Source organism: Pteropus medius, unplaced genomic scaffold, assembly GCF_902729225.1.
Source record: "Pteropus medius unplaced genomic scaffold, Ma_sr-lr_union100, whole genome shotgun sequence".
NCBI lineage: Eukaryota > Metazoa > Chordata > Mammalia > Chiroptera > Pteropodidae > Pteropus > Pteropus medius.
Window position 1 is genome coordinate 2,222,563 of NW_024352789.1, and position 16,419 is coordinate 2,238,981.

General features: G+C 50.2%; 1 protein-coding gene and 1 pseudogene across 1 annotated transcript in view; both read left to right on the top strand.

Annotated features, from left to right (window-relative positions):
• The window catches only part of LOC120592232 (trichohyalin), a 33,700-nt gene that overhangs the window by 7,694 nt on the left and 9,587 nt on the right, over positions 1–16,419 (top strand). The window contains 3 exon segments of the mRNA XM_039849825.1: positions 5,272–5,291; positions 6,161–6,216; positions 11,082–11,240. Coding sequence (XP_039705759.1) covers positions 5,272–5,291; positions 6,161–6,216; positions 11,082–11,240 — 235 coding nt within the window.
• On the top strand, positions 6,919–7,037 carry LOC120592289 (uncharacterized; annotated as a pseudogene).

Sequence of the window (16,419 nt, forward strand, 5' to 3'; positions counted from 1 at the left end):
TTTACTCCCTTTAAGAGATGGAAAATGCATGTCTCCTTCTCACCTCTACCCTCTATCTACTTGCAAGGATGCTTTTGAGGACTAGCACTCATCTTCAGGGCATTTGAGTTCTCTGAGCAGCAATGCTAGGGTGTACGGTTGGGTGAAATCTGAGTGGGAAATTGGGTGAAATAATCAGATCCCAATTTTGATTAGTTTGGGGATTTAAATCATTTCCTGATTTGCCCTCCATGTAGATGGGACATGGTTGGGTCGTCGTAAGGTAAAAACTTCTCCCAAAAGTTCAGAAACAGGCAAGGTATTCTGAAGGTAGACATCACAGCCTGAGGACAGGACGCCTGGGCTTTGGTGGGCTTTGGCTCCAGCGGCTGATACATGGAGAATTGCAAGCCTCCTAGTCCACACTGAAATGAAACGCAGTGAGAGGCAGCTACAAGAGCCAGCGGCTACAGAGAGCACCTCTGATGTCCACAGCGCCCACCCCTTCCCAGAGGGACGGTCCACCGAGCCGCCGTCACTACAGCTGACTGCACTGAGGCCAGCTGCATGCCTTCCTGGTTTCTGATCATGATACACAGGGAAAGCAGATGTCACCCGTTTTCAGCGTCCAAGGAGCCAACTCTGATGCTCCATCGCTCCTGGGGCCTGAAAACCCTTCGCGAGAAAAACCTATGGAATTGTATTAAAAGACCCAATAAATGATTGGTGAGCACTGACCTCGATGCCTCTTCTCTTTCTTCCCCGTGGGGCTGTGCCATCTTCACCCGTGGGCCGTGTCCCAAAAACAAGGCCTCATTTCTAGACTTCTAAGATCTTGCTTCTTTGAGCTCCTGGGCACCGAAAAAAAATAAAAATAAAAATCAATAGGAAACATATAACAAGGAGACAAAGGGAATTTCTCTAAGGATGGTTTCAGCTCCTTCCCCGCCAGGTTCACACGGCCATTAAGTCTGGCCGTCTCCACACACACACACACACACACACACCAGTCCCTCCGGAATCTCCTCCCATTTCTCCCTTCCCTTCAGTGGCTCCCAGAGACTTTAAAATGAAGTTCACCTGCCTGAGCACGGCACATAGGCCCTTTGTCATTTGACTCAGAGGACCTGCCCAGCCCGCCCGGGGGCATCCGACATTCTGGCCACGCCAAAGACTTGGTCTTGTCTTAGCACACCGGTCTTTCATCGATTTCTACCTCTGACCACACCATCGCACAGCCTGGAACACCCCGTCCCCTTTCTGCCCGGCAAAATCTAGGCATCCTCTGCATGTCCCCAAAACGTCACCTCTCTGGGCAGCCCTCCTGGACACCCCGCACTCCTTCCTCTACTCGTTTCTGGTGTGTCATGTGTCACACACTCTACTCCACGCTCCCCCACCAAACTGGGAGTAAGACCATATCTTACTCAACCGCATACAGCCTCATACAGCAGGTCACTGGTGTCCAGCGGCTTCATTAATTGTTTGTCGAACAGGTGGGCAGACGGAAGAAATTAGTCTGGCTTCGGAATAAATTCAACTGAACATGTATTGGGTCTCTCCTGTCAATCAATATCATGCAAAAACATCTCATAGGTAAAACGTAATTCACATCCAGAACCCTAGCCCCGAGGGAATGTAGAAACACAGAAGGAGATGGAAATGGATGCCGAGGGCCATCGGATCATATTCATCACGGGGAGGATACAAAAATTCGTAAGGACAGTCTCTTTCCTCCAGGAGATTACAACCTAGTAAGAAACATGTATACAGCAACCACCATTAAACAAGGCCGAAAAAGGCTTTCAGAGAGAGAGCGGCTAAGCTTCTAGGGCCGCGGCTTTGGGGGAGAGAGAACGAGAGGGGTCACGGCTGGGCCTGGGCCTTGAGCTCGGCGGGGCAGCCCCTGCGGGGGCTGCTGTTTAAATAACACCGTTGTTGAGGGGCCCTCGCCAGAAAGCTGAGCCAGAGGGCAGAGAATCAATCCAAACGTGAGCGGTCTCGAAGTCTGGAAGCTGCTCGGGCTTCGCGGGGGCTCTCGGTGGGTCAGTGGCAGGGCCGGGCGGCATTCTGGGCGGAGGGGACAGCATGACTACATCGTTCCTCCGCGAAGCGAGGACACCGAAGAGGGGAAGCAGAGCGAGTCACGGCCGAAGGGTGAGGTGGGCCAGAGCCGGAGGACCTGAGACTCTAGCAGGAAGAACTCGGAATTCTTTCTCTGACAGTAAGAGGGGCCGTGGAAAGATTTCAGAGCAGAAAATGAGGGATTAAGGGGAAACCTGGCCGAGGAGACTGTTGAGTAGAGAGAAGCAGCTAACATGAGGTCAGAGCTGGTGAATTCGACCTGCGTCACTTCGCCATCGCGGGTACCACGTGAGCTCTCGTAGACCTTGCCACACGGCAAACGGGGGGCCACGCAGGCTCCAAGGCCAACAGCCAAAGACCAGGAAGCAGGGGCGTGAAGGGAGGGAGGGGAAGCGCCCCGCTGTGCTGCAGGCGGACCCCGAAGTGGGCTCTGCCGCTGGAGAAACAGCGGCCCTCTGGAGCTAAGCCAGAGCATCCTTCCCGATTCCCTCCGCTGCGAGGTCCCTCGGTGATTTTTGTCCCCTTAGTGTGCTCCAGTTTCCTCATCCTTAAAATGAGGAGTTGGCACAATACGACATATAATCTCTCCTTAAGTTAAAACGCTATGGTTTCATAGCTCTAGATGAATCAGCCAGTCCGATTAAATACAGTCAATACCCCAGAGGCTGAGAAACACCATGGCGGCAAACCGGGAAAGGTACCGTGGGGTTCTCGCGCCACCTCCTGGCCACTGGATTCTGTCGCCGGCGTCTGCAGCCGGCTAGAAAAATGACAGCGGCTGTTGGAAAGGGAACAGGTCACCACTGTGTGGCGCTCTCTGCCCAGCGGACAGGGAGAGCTTGTCGAGGACCCGTCACGCGTTCCCCCTGCAGCGCTGTCGCCGGTCCCGCCCGGATGGTAATCACGCCGCGATGAGACCCATGACCAGGTCCCGTTGCCAATGGGGCCCCAAATCCTGTTGGAACCATTTCATTTGATGGGCGATGCCCCGTCTGCACCCAGCCGTTAGGCCAGCGGACACTACAGCCCTCCCGCTTGCGTGACTCCGGACTGCTGCTTCCCGTTGATCGTTTTATAATTCCACACTTCGCCCCGCGTTGTTGTGAGACCCTGTTAGCTTCCACCCACCCGTGAATGCCAGGCCCCCCTGCCATCCGGCTGTTAAACCGTTGGGCAACCTTCTGGTGTGAGGCCCTGTTGACGCATGACCCTCTTTACCTGACCCGTGTGTGAACCTGCTTCCAGGCGTCACTTCCATGGGGACCCAGACATGGCGTCTCCCCTGCGACCTGAGCCTCGGTTTCCTCATTTTAAAATCTCAGTGGTAGTATCTCGGTCAGGTGGCGGAAACAGCCTGTGGAGGGCCATGTCCTAGAAGGGCCTGTCCTTAGAGGCAGAGGCAGGCCCTAAGCTTTGCATGTAAGGAAGGCCGACTCGATACACGTTTGTTGGGGACTCGAAGGAGGAGTAGAGCCTATGCCGGCTGGGCCAGACAAGTGAGTATCTTCATGGCAGAGGGGGCCTCTGTCCCCAGCTTTAATGAATGATTAGGTTTCTCAAATAGGTGGGTGGATTTTGTCAGTTAATATTGTACTCATTTAAAGCCTCGCTTCAAACTTCAGCTCCATAAAGCCACGCCCTTCCTCCCACCCTCCACCCCAGGGATTAAGTTTTCCTCACCGTCCTTGAGTCCCTCGCGTGGTGTGCTGTGGAGTAAAGAACAGTTTGTAACTATTCTCGGTTCTCTATTGTGGCGCTCTGATGCTTTCTGCTTGTTTTAAAGTTCCCAGCTTACAAGTCCGTCCTTCACGCACTTCCGTAAAGCCAGGGAATCCTGGATCTTCCTCATTTATAAGGCCCCACATTTATTGGTGGGGCAACGCCTACTAATAACAGAAGCATCTTAAGTATGATTAGTATTGGGGCTGCGGCTGAAAGGTCTCAGAGTCGAGCCTTCATTGAGCCAGCAAACACCGAGGGCCACAATGGGTTGAAAGCTCTGCCGGGCACTGGCAGGGCTGTCTGCCACGACCAAGTCACAGTCCCTGGGGCAGAACACGATCTCGATGCCATGTGACGGGTTCAAGAGAACAAACGATTGTTTGCAAATACAAGTAAAAAATAATAGGCTTCGCCGACCTTCCCTGGGCACGTGGCGTGCGCCGGGCACAAGGCTGAGTGCTCGCACACCTTACTCCACGGGAGCCTCTCACGGACCCTTGGTGCTTCTTATCATCCACTTTACAGACGAGAAAGTCGAGCCATCAAGAGATGAGACTACTCACCCGAAGTTACGGATCTTGGAAGTGTCGAGAACAGAATTCAAATCCGGGCCTGACTTCCGGAGTCCGTGTTCGAAAATCACTTTATGGCCTCCCAAGCCAATGAAAGAGCCTATCCGACAGGCACCATAACTCACGGAGCAGAGCCCGGCACGTCACTGCCCAGCAACTGGTCTTTGCCTACACACGAGACACATGCAGGGACTGTGGGGGGCACAGACATGGATCACGCTGTCCCTGTCCTCACGGAGCTCACGGTCTCCTGAGAGAGGCAGTGTATACAAATCGATACATTTAATTCAAAGAATACTGCGATAGGCCTGTCGTCCAGCCGGGAAACACGAGTGGAATTCTCGCTGGAAGCAGTAGGCCTGGACCCCGAAGGACGAGTAGGCTTTAGGGGAGCAAATGTGGGCGAGGCCGCTGGTGAGACGGGCACCACCAGGCTTAACAGCATTAGGCCTGACAGATCTGACCAGGGCTTTCGACTGACTATCATTACAATAGGAGAGCGGCAAACTGTAGCTGCTTTAAGAAAAAAATAAAAACCCAGAACGTGAGGCCAAAAAGCAAAGGCAACAAAAGTAAAACTAGATAAACTAGACCACGTCCAAATTCAAAACTTCGGGGCATCAGCAGTGAAAAGACAACCCACAGAATGGGAGAAATAGTTGCGAAGTTTGTATATCTGATAAGGGATCCATATCCAGAATATATAGAAACAAATCCTAAAACTTAACCACGAAAGAAACCTAAATAACCCAGTTTAAAACACGCAAAGGACACCAGCTTGGGCGCCTGGGCTAGAGAGTCATTTGGGAAGTGACCGAGGGTTATGTATAAGGGGGGGCCGCTCTTTTCTTCCTGAGTCTCCTGCCCTGGGTACCCACAACCCCCCTTTCTCGCCAGGGTCTCTTATCCGCAGGAAGCGTCTTAGGCCCCCCCGTGAGCGTCTCCCCACCTTCTGTCACCTTCAATGAGGCTTTTTCTACTCTTCTTTCCATAGGTCAAATGTCTGTCCGCCCCGGCCGGGGCTTTATCATTTGGACAGTTCTAAAAGCCACCGGCGCCAGGATCCCATTCCCCAAAACACCTCGCCAGGTCTTTGGCGTGACCCACGCAACCTGGCTTCATATCAGTCCCCCCGGGGGGTTCTCACGCACAGCCGAGGAGAGCACCCCGCACTACGCCCTGCCCCTGGTCAGTCTCATCTCCTGAGGCCGCAGTCACTGCATTCCTGCCGACGGCTTCCAAGTCTCTGTGTCCAGGCCGGGGCTCGCCCCCACCCCGCCCCCCACGTCCCCCGCTGCCTCCTGTGTCTCCCAGACACCTCACACTGAACGTGCCCGGAGCGGAACGCCTCCCCTCACGTCCCTCTCTAGGTAAACAGGTCCACTGTCTGTCCAGCTGCCCAGGCCAAAAACCTAGATTGCCACCGGATTCCTTCCCCGGCCTCACCGTCTACACGCGCCATGTCAGCAAACACACGGATTTCCGCTTAGAGCCTTCGGGGTCCGACTACAAACACCTGAGCTCCCGCCTCCAGCGCCCACCTGTTCTCCTGCGATGAATACCTAAGTGACTTTCCTGTCTCCTAATTGGCCCTCCTTCTCAATGCTTCCGCCATAGCAACGTCTCGAAAATGCAGATCTGATTATGTCATCGTGTCATCTGCTGCCTAAAATCCTATAATGACTCTCCATACTCTACGGGATAAAGTCCAAATTCCTCACTTTTGCCCACAAAGTCCTCCATGATCTCCCAACCTCACCCCATCCCTCCCTCTCACACTCTACGCCCAACTCGTCCCACAGGATTCGGCACGAGCGCCACCTTCTCTAAGCTGCCCTCCGTGAGCCCACTGGGCGAGGTGCCCTTTCCATGTGCTCCCGTGACACCCTCTCTCACAGCCTGTATTACCCCGGATTAGAATAATGGGCTGACCCGCATGTTCCCTGACCACACTGTAATCTCCCCAAGGGCTGGGCCCAGCTATCATTCCTCGTTGTATCCCCGGTTCTTCACACATAGCGAGTGTTTAATTAAGGTTGTTGAATGAGTAAACGATGGATAGGGAAGGTCGGCAGGCAACGAGAATTGTACATTGAGGACCAGGTCGTCACTGTAAGGTTCTTAATCAGAAGAGCGACATAATGAAAATAGTGCTTAAGGAAGAATATTGCGATAATAGATAATATGCTATAGATTGGTCACCGGATAGTGAGACGCTGGTCAAATCACTAAACCTCAGAAGTATCAGCTTCTTCATCAGAAAAAAATTGGAATTATTGTTACCCAGGGTGCCTATTTCATAAGGCCGTTGCAAGCATAAAATGAAATCGAATTCGTGAAAACTTTCTGAAGCCATAAATCACTCTACGAACGTAAGAAATTACAATTACGTAAATAACAGGAAGCGTGGCCGCCAACGTCTGGGAAACCCCAAAGCAGCAGGGCATGGTGGGAAAGAGCGTGGGCCGAAGGCCGGCTCCTCCCCTTCGCTGCCATGGGACTGGGCAGGTCACAGGGCCTCGCTGGTCCTCCCTTCCCTCATCTCCAAAATGTGAATGCCATCTACGGCCACGCCACCCTGAACGAGCCCCATCCCGTCTGATCTCGTAAGCTAAGCAGGGTCAGGCCTGGTGAGTACTTGGATGGGAGACCACCTAGGAAGACCAGGTCCTGTGGTCATAAAAAATAAAAAATAAGGGATTGTAAGCTGACAAGGTCCTTGCAATGTGTGAGGTCAACCAAGGGTTGCCTCGCCTAAAATATAAAAAATAAATTTGAAAAAATATATGAATCCCACACTCGTGGGTTATTGCGTTCTTTTTGTAGCTAGTGTAGAGCATGACGAACAAAAGGCATTCAACAAATTCTAGTTTGCCTCGCCTCCCGAGCAACCACACAGCACTCACCCATGAGATATTACCCAAGGCCTCGACAAGGACTCGGCCCATCGCAAAGCAGACAAGTGAAGGAGGGCCCTTAATGAGACTTGAACTGGTGCTTAAGTAGAATGAGGGGTGGGAAACTTTGCAACCCAGTGAGAACCACAAGGCTAATGGGCCAAAGGATGCCTTAGATAAACGAATTGCGTCAAAGATTCACAATGGTGGGAGGAGGCAACAAAATTCTAAGCAGGCAAGGCCATGGGAGGGGATGGGCTAGACGCTAGGGTCTGAGAGTGAGGTCAGCGGGGAAAAATCTCGCTCACATCCCTCTCTCCCTTGTGCTCATGAGTCACCCCGTGGCCTCAGGCAAGTCCTTCCAACCTCTGCCGCCATCTCGGCCTCAGGAAAATGAGCAATGTGATGATATAGGCACAGCAGAAAAAATGAAATGGCCTGGGCTCCCGACAGCAAAAAGTCACTGAGGCCAGACCCCGCTGATCTGAGACAACCCGGCTATGCCACCTGTCCCAGCTTTCGGGGCACGTGGCGAGGAAGGGCCAATGGAAGGACAAACATCCAGCGAACATGTCTGAATCCAGCAAGCGAGCATTTGGCAAGGTTTGCTAAAGAGACTTCGCCTGGATTCTGATGTGGAGCAGGAAAGAGATTTCATGCAAAATACAAAATAATCAGTCTAAACACCCCACAGTAACAGGAGCTGATTATCGACGGACAGATAAAGGACAGAGAGTGTAAATCTCACGACATTCACAGTGCGCTCAAGGGGCGACGTCCGGGACTCGGTGAAAGCCGGAGCCCCACCGGGGCCCTGGGCAGTTCCGCACACAGGAGTCGCTCCCTGACCTTGCTTCTCTCTTCCTGGTCTGTCCCCAGGAGCTGGCTTTCAGATGCCAAGGGAAGGAAGAGAACATGGAGAACCTTAAAAATCCTCTTCTCGCTTCATTCCCTATAAGCTCAAAGCACTTTACAACTTATGATCTCATGTGCCCCCCACCCCCACCCCTGCCCCCAGGAGGGAGGGAGGAAGCAGGAGTCATTATCCTAATTTCATAGATAGAGACCGGGGCCCAGAGAGTTTCAGTGACTCACTAAGGTCACAGGGAACAACACCATTCTGAGCTGGGCCTGCCACAGGGATCCGCCAGCTCCCAGCTGACCACGTGGCCAGCCAGAACCTACTTCAAAATTAACAGCTCCTAAAGAAGACACATTCCCACCCCTGGACACCACTATGAAATTTCTGGCAGAAATTCCCTATGAAGTTGAGAAACTTTTATTATGTTGAAAATTATTGGTACATATGATCTCAAGATGTTGTTCAGAATATAACCTACTGGATCTATACTTCTAAGACCTATATAGTAACTTATGTCCCAACACATGCCCTATAATCAAAACTCACTTATTATCTGACAGTTGACATAATGGGACAGGACAGAAAGAAAAGTCTGCTTCGGGAGACATCTGCTTCATTTCTTGGCCTTGGGTACAAGCTCATGCCCAGCAGGGAAGATATTTCACCCCAAATTTGCTGTCCAAGAGCATTTTGAGGGAGCATTTCCTTTCTCCCCGTGACTCCACAGAGCAAACGAAGCCCCATGGGGAGCCACAGAACTAAGGAAGGGGACCGTGTGTCGTCTGTGTGAACGAGACACGCTGGAGCCTCCCTCAGCTCAAACTTCCCGAGGGGGTACCCGTGGGCTGTCACTGTCAGGAGACAGCACACGGGGGAAATGGCATCAGTGGCCCGCGAGTTTCAGACATGGTTTACACCAGAGTCCCCTCTGGAAACTCACGACGCACGTGACACTTTGAGGAATCCCGCCGCATGAGAATAATAAAAAATAAATATTTCAATTGGCTTAACCCCGAGTTCCCAAATCCAGTTAGTGTTAGAGCCTCAAGTATCTGAACACCTAGGAAGATCCCACGAGATTCGTGGTTTAACTAGAAACCCTACCTGGAGAAGACGAGCACATCAGAATGGCATCTCCAAGCAAAAGAGAGCGGTCTACAAAGCATGATGGGAACCACCCACTGCCCGGGTCCTTCTCCAAATACCTGGAACTTAGACCCACTCATTCAAGACCAGCTTCTGGAGAGTAGAGGGAAAGATGGTACCTAAAAAAGGGAGAACCGGAGGACGAAGTTGGAGGTATCGCAGGCCTTGGTTCGAACTATATCCCAAAGCTATAGCAATAAAAACAGCACGACACTTGCACCAAAACAGACACATCGATCGGGGAACAGAATAGCGATCCCGTGCTTGTCATCCGTTACTCTAACAAAGGAGACAAGAATGTACAATGGGGAAAAGATGGTCTCTTCGATAAATGATGCCGGGAAAACTGGACAGCAGCCACATGCGTAAAACGGGACCACTTCCTTACACCGCATACAAGATAAACTCAAAATGGATCGAAGACTTTGATGTAAGACCAGAAGCCGTAAAATTCTGATCAGAAAACATAGGTAGGGAACTGTTGGACATTGGTCTAAGAGATATTTTTTCGGATGTCTCCCCAGGCAAGAACGATCAACGCAAAAATAAGCAAATGGGACTGTGTTGAACTAAAAAGCTTTTGCACAGCAAAAGAAACCATCGACCAGACCAAAAGGCGATGCAGTGAGCGGGAGGAGATACTCACAAAGGATATATCCATGGGAGTGAATGTCCAAGATATAGAAAGAGCTATGCCGTAGACCTGAAACTCAAACAATGCCGTCTGTCAACTATACTTGAATATTTCTTTCAATGTGAATTTAAAAGAAAGGGCAGGACCACAGAGGGACTGAGCTCTTCCACTTCTGATTCACCCCGTTCTGGACCCCAAAACAGAATTCCCCATGGAAGACAGAACAAATTTCAAACCACATGTCCTACTACCTCCTAGACCCCCAGTATATTATTTCATTAGCTCTAAATTTCCAAGGCTCCCACATAAACAGATTGGCCCAAAGGACAAGACCACATCTGGCCAGTCCAGCAAGTCGGAACCCCAGCTCGGCCGCTGGGTGACCTCTGGCAAGAAACTTAACCTGGCAGTGGCCCCATTTTTATGTCCGGAAAGCAGAGGCGGCAGCCCTTGTGTCGGGCTAGGCTGGATGAGGAGCAGCTAATAAATAAGATCATAAAATCCTCTGCAATACATTCAGTGTCCTATAAAAGTTTAATGACTATAATCAAGCTGTGGCTAGAAGTCTGCCGGGTCCGCACATGACCTTTGGCCGTCACTGCGCTGGTGTCTGATAACAGGATGCTCTAGGCCCCCAAGTGCCTTGGCGAGGGTCGCAAACTGGCCAAGTCTGGTTTCTTCGCACAAAGTCGTCAGGGGAAAAGCATTGCTGAGGTCAGGTTCCCTTCGTGTAATCATTACCGTGTCTCCTGAGAGACGAGACCCTCCCAGCCTCTCACAGAGATGACGGGCTCCTGTGTACCTGCGGCTGAGGGGACCACCTTCAGGAAATCAACACCTGCTGCAGAGCGTGTTCGTCCCAACCACTTCAGAGGGGGCAGAAGCCTTACCTGGGCTATGATGGGGGGTGGTACAGGGAGGGTCTTTTAATCGGTACTTTCCATATCGAAGCAGCCACCTCCACACAGGCAGCAGAGGCTTAGAGGAGGAGTTCTGAATGATGGTCGGGAGTGTGAGTTTTAAAGTCGGACAGATCTGGATTCGAGTGCCAGCTCTGCCACTTGCCACCTTCTTTGACCTTAGGTGAGTCCCTGAACATGTCAAAGTCTCGGTTTCCCCATCTACAAAATGGGAACAATCATGCTTACTATACAGAATTGGTTAAGAATTAAGTGAGACAACAGGTTCTAGCACATCTGCGTGGCGATGATGATGATGAAGATGACGGCGATGAGGATGATGGTGATGATGATGATGACGAAGATGACGGTGATGAGGATGATGGTGATGATGATGTGATGAAGATGATGGTGATGAGGATGAATCACAAGAAGATGATGATGGTGATGATGATGATGATGGCGATGGCGATGGTGATGATGATCACGAAAACAAAAAACAGACTCCCCACCACCACGTGATAGAGGCCAAAACTCTCTCCACTAGACTGGAGACGTCGGACAGAGGTATCTCTCCTCCACCTTTGCCTCCTGGGCCAGTGCTCAGCAGGTTTCATTAGACCTAATTGATTACATGATGCTGAGTACACAGGATTAGGCTGAAATGTGGCAGATGCTTGGATTACAAAGATGAAGCCTCCTTCGTGAGCCATTGTTTAAATATGAGCAAAACCAGTCCACTCAGCCTCACCTAGGCCACGCTCCAGGCCGTTTCCTCACTGAGACAAATTCTGCTTATTCAAGTCCTCATCTGAATAATAATGGCAAAAGAAGCTCAGGTTGGTTTGGGTGATAATCTTGGAATCGCTTTTAAGATACAGATATGAATCCAGCCTTTTGGTGGAAATAATTTCTTTCCTTCAACCTTTATTTTTAATCTCCACGAGAAAGCACTGACCTGGCCGGCGGAGAGGGGACTAGGACACGGGTTTTAGTGCCACTTCCCCTGCCTTTCCACTCCCTCCTCCCCCACCTCACATACCTTACCCCGACTACGCACCTGGCCACCCATTCTACCCGTTTCGTACTCCCAGTAAGACTGAAAAGAACGAAAATTGTGCCCTCTCTCCCATCTTCTGGCTCATCGGGACCCCTCTCACGAGTCCCTTTTTTACCCCCTCTCTTCCTCCCAAACTCCCATTAGAAGATGACAGCCTTTTCTGAACGCTCATAGGGCTCCTTTCTGATCACGGCACTTGGATGGGGTCTTGTATATATGACACATAAATGCGATTCGTTCATCCTTTCGAGCGACAAGTATTTGCTGAGTGCCTGCTCTATCTACGGGGCCTGCCTCCTACTGAACGCGATCCCTTCCGAAACGAATGGACGGTGGTTGAAACCAGCATCTCTTCTGTGCGGTCAGCGCTGAGCGGTGCGAGGAGATACAGCCCCTCATCGAAGACGGACAAACGCTCCACTGCACTGACTGGTCAGCTGTCTTTTTCTCAAAACACACTTGGCCCATCCCTAGCCCCAGCTCTCTGCACACTGCCTGCCATGCCTCCCTCGTCTGCGTGGCCTGCCTGAGATCTGCTCATCCTACCCAGAACAAGCCCATCTCCTCCAGGAAGCCCTCCCAAGCATCCCTAACCTGCCTTCGCCAACCTGCAGAGCGCGGTGAATCGTAACCAGACTTCGCAGTTATGCCCCTTCTCCGAATGCCCGGGACAGCATCTTTTCCCAGGTCGCAAGCCCTTTCGTCTACTACAGAACCTTCCACGTCACAGGTTTTTAGTGAAAGTGTTGGATTAGCAAGGCGCTGTGGCCATCCACGGGGCAGATGAGGACGTATAAACCACTATCCTAGGGCTCATATTCTCAGACTTTCATAGCTTTGCACCTTGAAAAGAGTAACAAAAGGGACCAAAATCTGATTTTGAAATACATTGGCCCCGAAAGGAGGGATTTTCCTAATTTCAGAAACACTGCCTTTTTGCCCTGTGAGATGCTGTAATCATCCCCCATTTGCGACACCTGTGGAAGATGTGGTTTACTTCAAAGACCCAATTGGCGCTGCCGAAAGCACTTACTCATGCAGTTTGGGAAATGCTTTCAAATGATGTGGTTCTGGGTGAGCCTTTAATGGTGCACCATCTGCCCAGAGCTGACCGCAAGCCAGCTGAGAGCCCAGAGCTAGGCCAGACAGCCGAGAAGCTGTGACACAGCACTCTACCTGCAGATAAGGAAAAGCCTCAAAGACAAATATCTGAAAAGTTCCAAGTACGCATCTGACAGAATCGCTAAAAGGCTATGACAAATGCTTATTGTGCAACCTCTTCTGTGAGTTTTAAGGTTTAGAAGTTTTAAGGGCTATTTAGCTTCATCACACTTAAAAAAAAAATGTATTAATTCCCAAATACCCTGCCAGGTGCAACACAAAGTAAGTAAAATGCCATCTCGTCTTCTAGAAGCATTGATCCCTAGAGGTTCTCTCGTTATATCTCAGAATGAAAATTTTAATTCCTGATGATATTCCGAGAGTTATCTTCAATTTGTTTCATCTTTTTTTCTCTTAGAATTAAACTTGTGCTTTTTGAATTTAATGTACTTAATTTTTGAATAGATAACACATTCACATGGTCTAAATATCACAAAGTGTAAGAAGTATACACTAGAAAGGTACTTCCCCTTCCCTACAGGTAACTTCTGTTAGCATTTTGTGGGTGTGTGTGTGTATCATTAGAAAAAAAATCATAGCACATACAAGCAATACTAACATATAGCCTTATTTTTGGACTTAAACCTTTCTTATCCCAATACCTCCCATTGCAAATCATTGGGGGGCAGGGCTGGAGAGCCTTCTGGCAGAGGCCCAGCGCCTTGCACATGATGGGCGCAGAATCGAGGGGCTCAGTAAACGCTTGTGAGCCGAAAGAGATGCCCGTGGGAAGAATGGGGACACGCACGGCCGACTTCTGCTTCTCCACGAACGCTATTAACCTGGTCAGATCCTCCTAGAGGCAAAGGGACAAAGACCTTGACTGGTCCCCCAGCCCCGAAGTCCCTTCAACTCCGTCCTATTTCCCTACCTGAGTTTCCAGCAGTTTGGAGGATGGGATGGGGAAGGGAAAAAAAGTGTTTTAAGTAAAAGAGAAGAAAAAGCAAAGAAAAGAAGGAAGCTGGGTCTGCAGGCGCCAGAGGAGCCTGCGTCGCTCCCAAGGGGAAGGGTCGGGATGAAAGCTACGACAGGTGCCGGACACTGACACACTCACACCCCTCCACACCTGTTCCAGGCACAGGGTGGGCTTCGGGGGGCTGACACCCCCGAGATTAGGACTCGCCGACTAGACCTCGACACGGGTGACAGCTGGACGTCCAGCCTTGGGAAAACCTTCCGAGCCAGGCTGCCACTCGCCCATTTGTTCTCAAAGTGCTCTTTCCGTATTTGGGAGGCCGGCCATGCCCTTGACTCCCGCAGCCTGAAGCGTCCACCGAGTGTGAAGCCGCAGCTCCCACCCCCTCGATGCGATGCCCCATTCTCAGAAGCAACACCTCTCTCAAAAAAATTGTTCTTTTTGGCTCTTTAGATACAGATCCCCTTAACCTCACCCCAAAGAGTGACTCAGCGTTCTACTGAAAACAGGTCTACATCCAAGAAGAGAACACGCCACACAGCGTCTCTACCCTTGCGGAGCGACAGCCCTTCCTGTACGTGGCGGCCGTGGACCTTTTTATAACGGATACCACGGTCCCCACGGCCCAGCCAAAGATGCCTGCCGCCTTCATTCAGAGTGTTCATCAGAAGACGAAAATTAAACTCGTTTTTCCCATGCAGTGCGTCGTTTGACAAATCCCAAAGCTCTGTGAAATTGAAGAAATGCTGGGTAGACACAGTAAAGATACAGTTAGGAACAGAGAAGACAAATCACTTGACATCTGTGACTAGTTTAGAAAGCCAAGAGCCCTCTGCCACTCTGGCGACAGTGGAAGCGGGCAGAGGTGGGGGTGCTCTCCCGTGCTCGCCTGTGCCCAGTCACCCTGTTGGCATGATGTAAGCTGAAAGCATCTGCTGACTCTCAGAGGTATAATTACCACCAGGGTGGGGGTATAATTAAAGTAAGGGTAATTTACCTTGAAGAAGATAAAAATTAAGAATTATTAATGGCCATAGTAATGAGCCCTTTTATATCTAAGAGTCACAAAGTGCTTTACAAGCTATAATTATCACAGCCCCCCCGGAGGAACGGATTCATATCTCACAGCTCCTCGTTTCACAGAGGGGTGAAGCGATGGGCACGGGGAAGGCAGAGAGGCGTGGGGTGATGCCGCCTCTGTCATCTGTCCTGCAAGTGGCGAAACCAGAAAGAGGCCCCAGGAGGGCTGACTCGCATGACGGTGTGTGCCCTCATCCCCAGGCCATCACCCCAAACCCTGGAACGCCATCCCGGATCAAGCGACTCATCTCGTTCTGACTTGTTGGCCGTTTAAAGTGCCACAGTGCAATAAAATTACATCATATCAGCGAGGATTTTACTAAACACCGCGGAGAAATAAAAGATACAGCATTGCCTCCGAGGAACTTAAAACCTAATTGAGAAGACAAAACAAGCACCCATTAAATGACGGGGAACTATGGAAATTGCGCATTATCTCGCGCAAGGTCGTATGATGCTGACTTTGCATGCTGCGGGAAAAAACTTTTTGAATTGGAAGGTCATTATATGTAAAGGTCAAAGAAGGTCCTGGAGAGATGATGGAATTGGTGTGGGGCCTCAAAAAATATATATTAGGTTTTGGACTGGCAGAGGTGGGGTCCCAGGGAGTGGGTCAGTGAATAAGAAGAAACAACAGAAAAACTTAAAAGGTTTAACACACAATTTTAAAGAAAAAGTCTTCATTGCAGAGGTGTTTAGAGAGCTTACCAAAGAATCTTACTTTTTTTAAAGCCATCTTAGTCATCTAATTTGGACATTTTCCCAGGTTTTGACATCATGGCTGGTACAGGGTTCTGGAGAAGCCCATTAGGCTGAGGGTTCCACCGGTGCCTTCTCAGCTTTATCCAAATTTTCACCTTGGTCGTTTTCCAATAAAGCCAAGGCAGGGTTTGGTCCTGGCAGAATACCACAGAATGTCAAATCTATTATACTTTTTCTGGGTTCTGACAGGAGAAAATGGGGAGGAGGGGGAGCCTCTGAATGTGATTAAGACCAGTAAACCTTAGTTCTCCGTTTGTTCACCCAGCGGAGCTCCACTCCCAAAGATTAGAGATGAGGCTTCATGATCGACATAATATTCAAGCTTCCGAGTGATATAAATTTTATTTTCTCTCTTTCGATTCCTCTGTAATAAAGAGCTCGTGTCTCACAGCCAAGTAACAGTATAGTACTGTAGCTATGCTCTGGACCCACTGGCATTAACCCTTAATAAAACATTCCTGCAGAATGGAACAGAGGCACTTGGGTTCTTCCTGGGCCAGTCAAGAATGTTCTCTGACTACTCAGCACCTCAGTCTCCAGTCTTGTAAAAAAAAAAAGATAATGAGACTTTTTGTCTATAAAGAATATGGAGATCCTCAGATTATAAAAATACCATTCCTTTCTGATGAACCACAATGAATGAC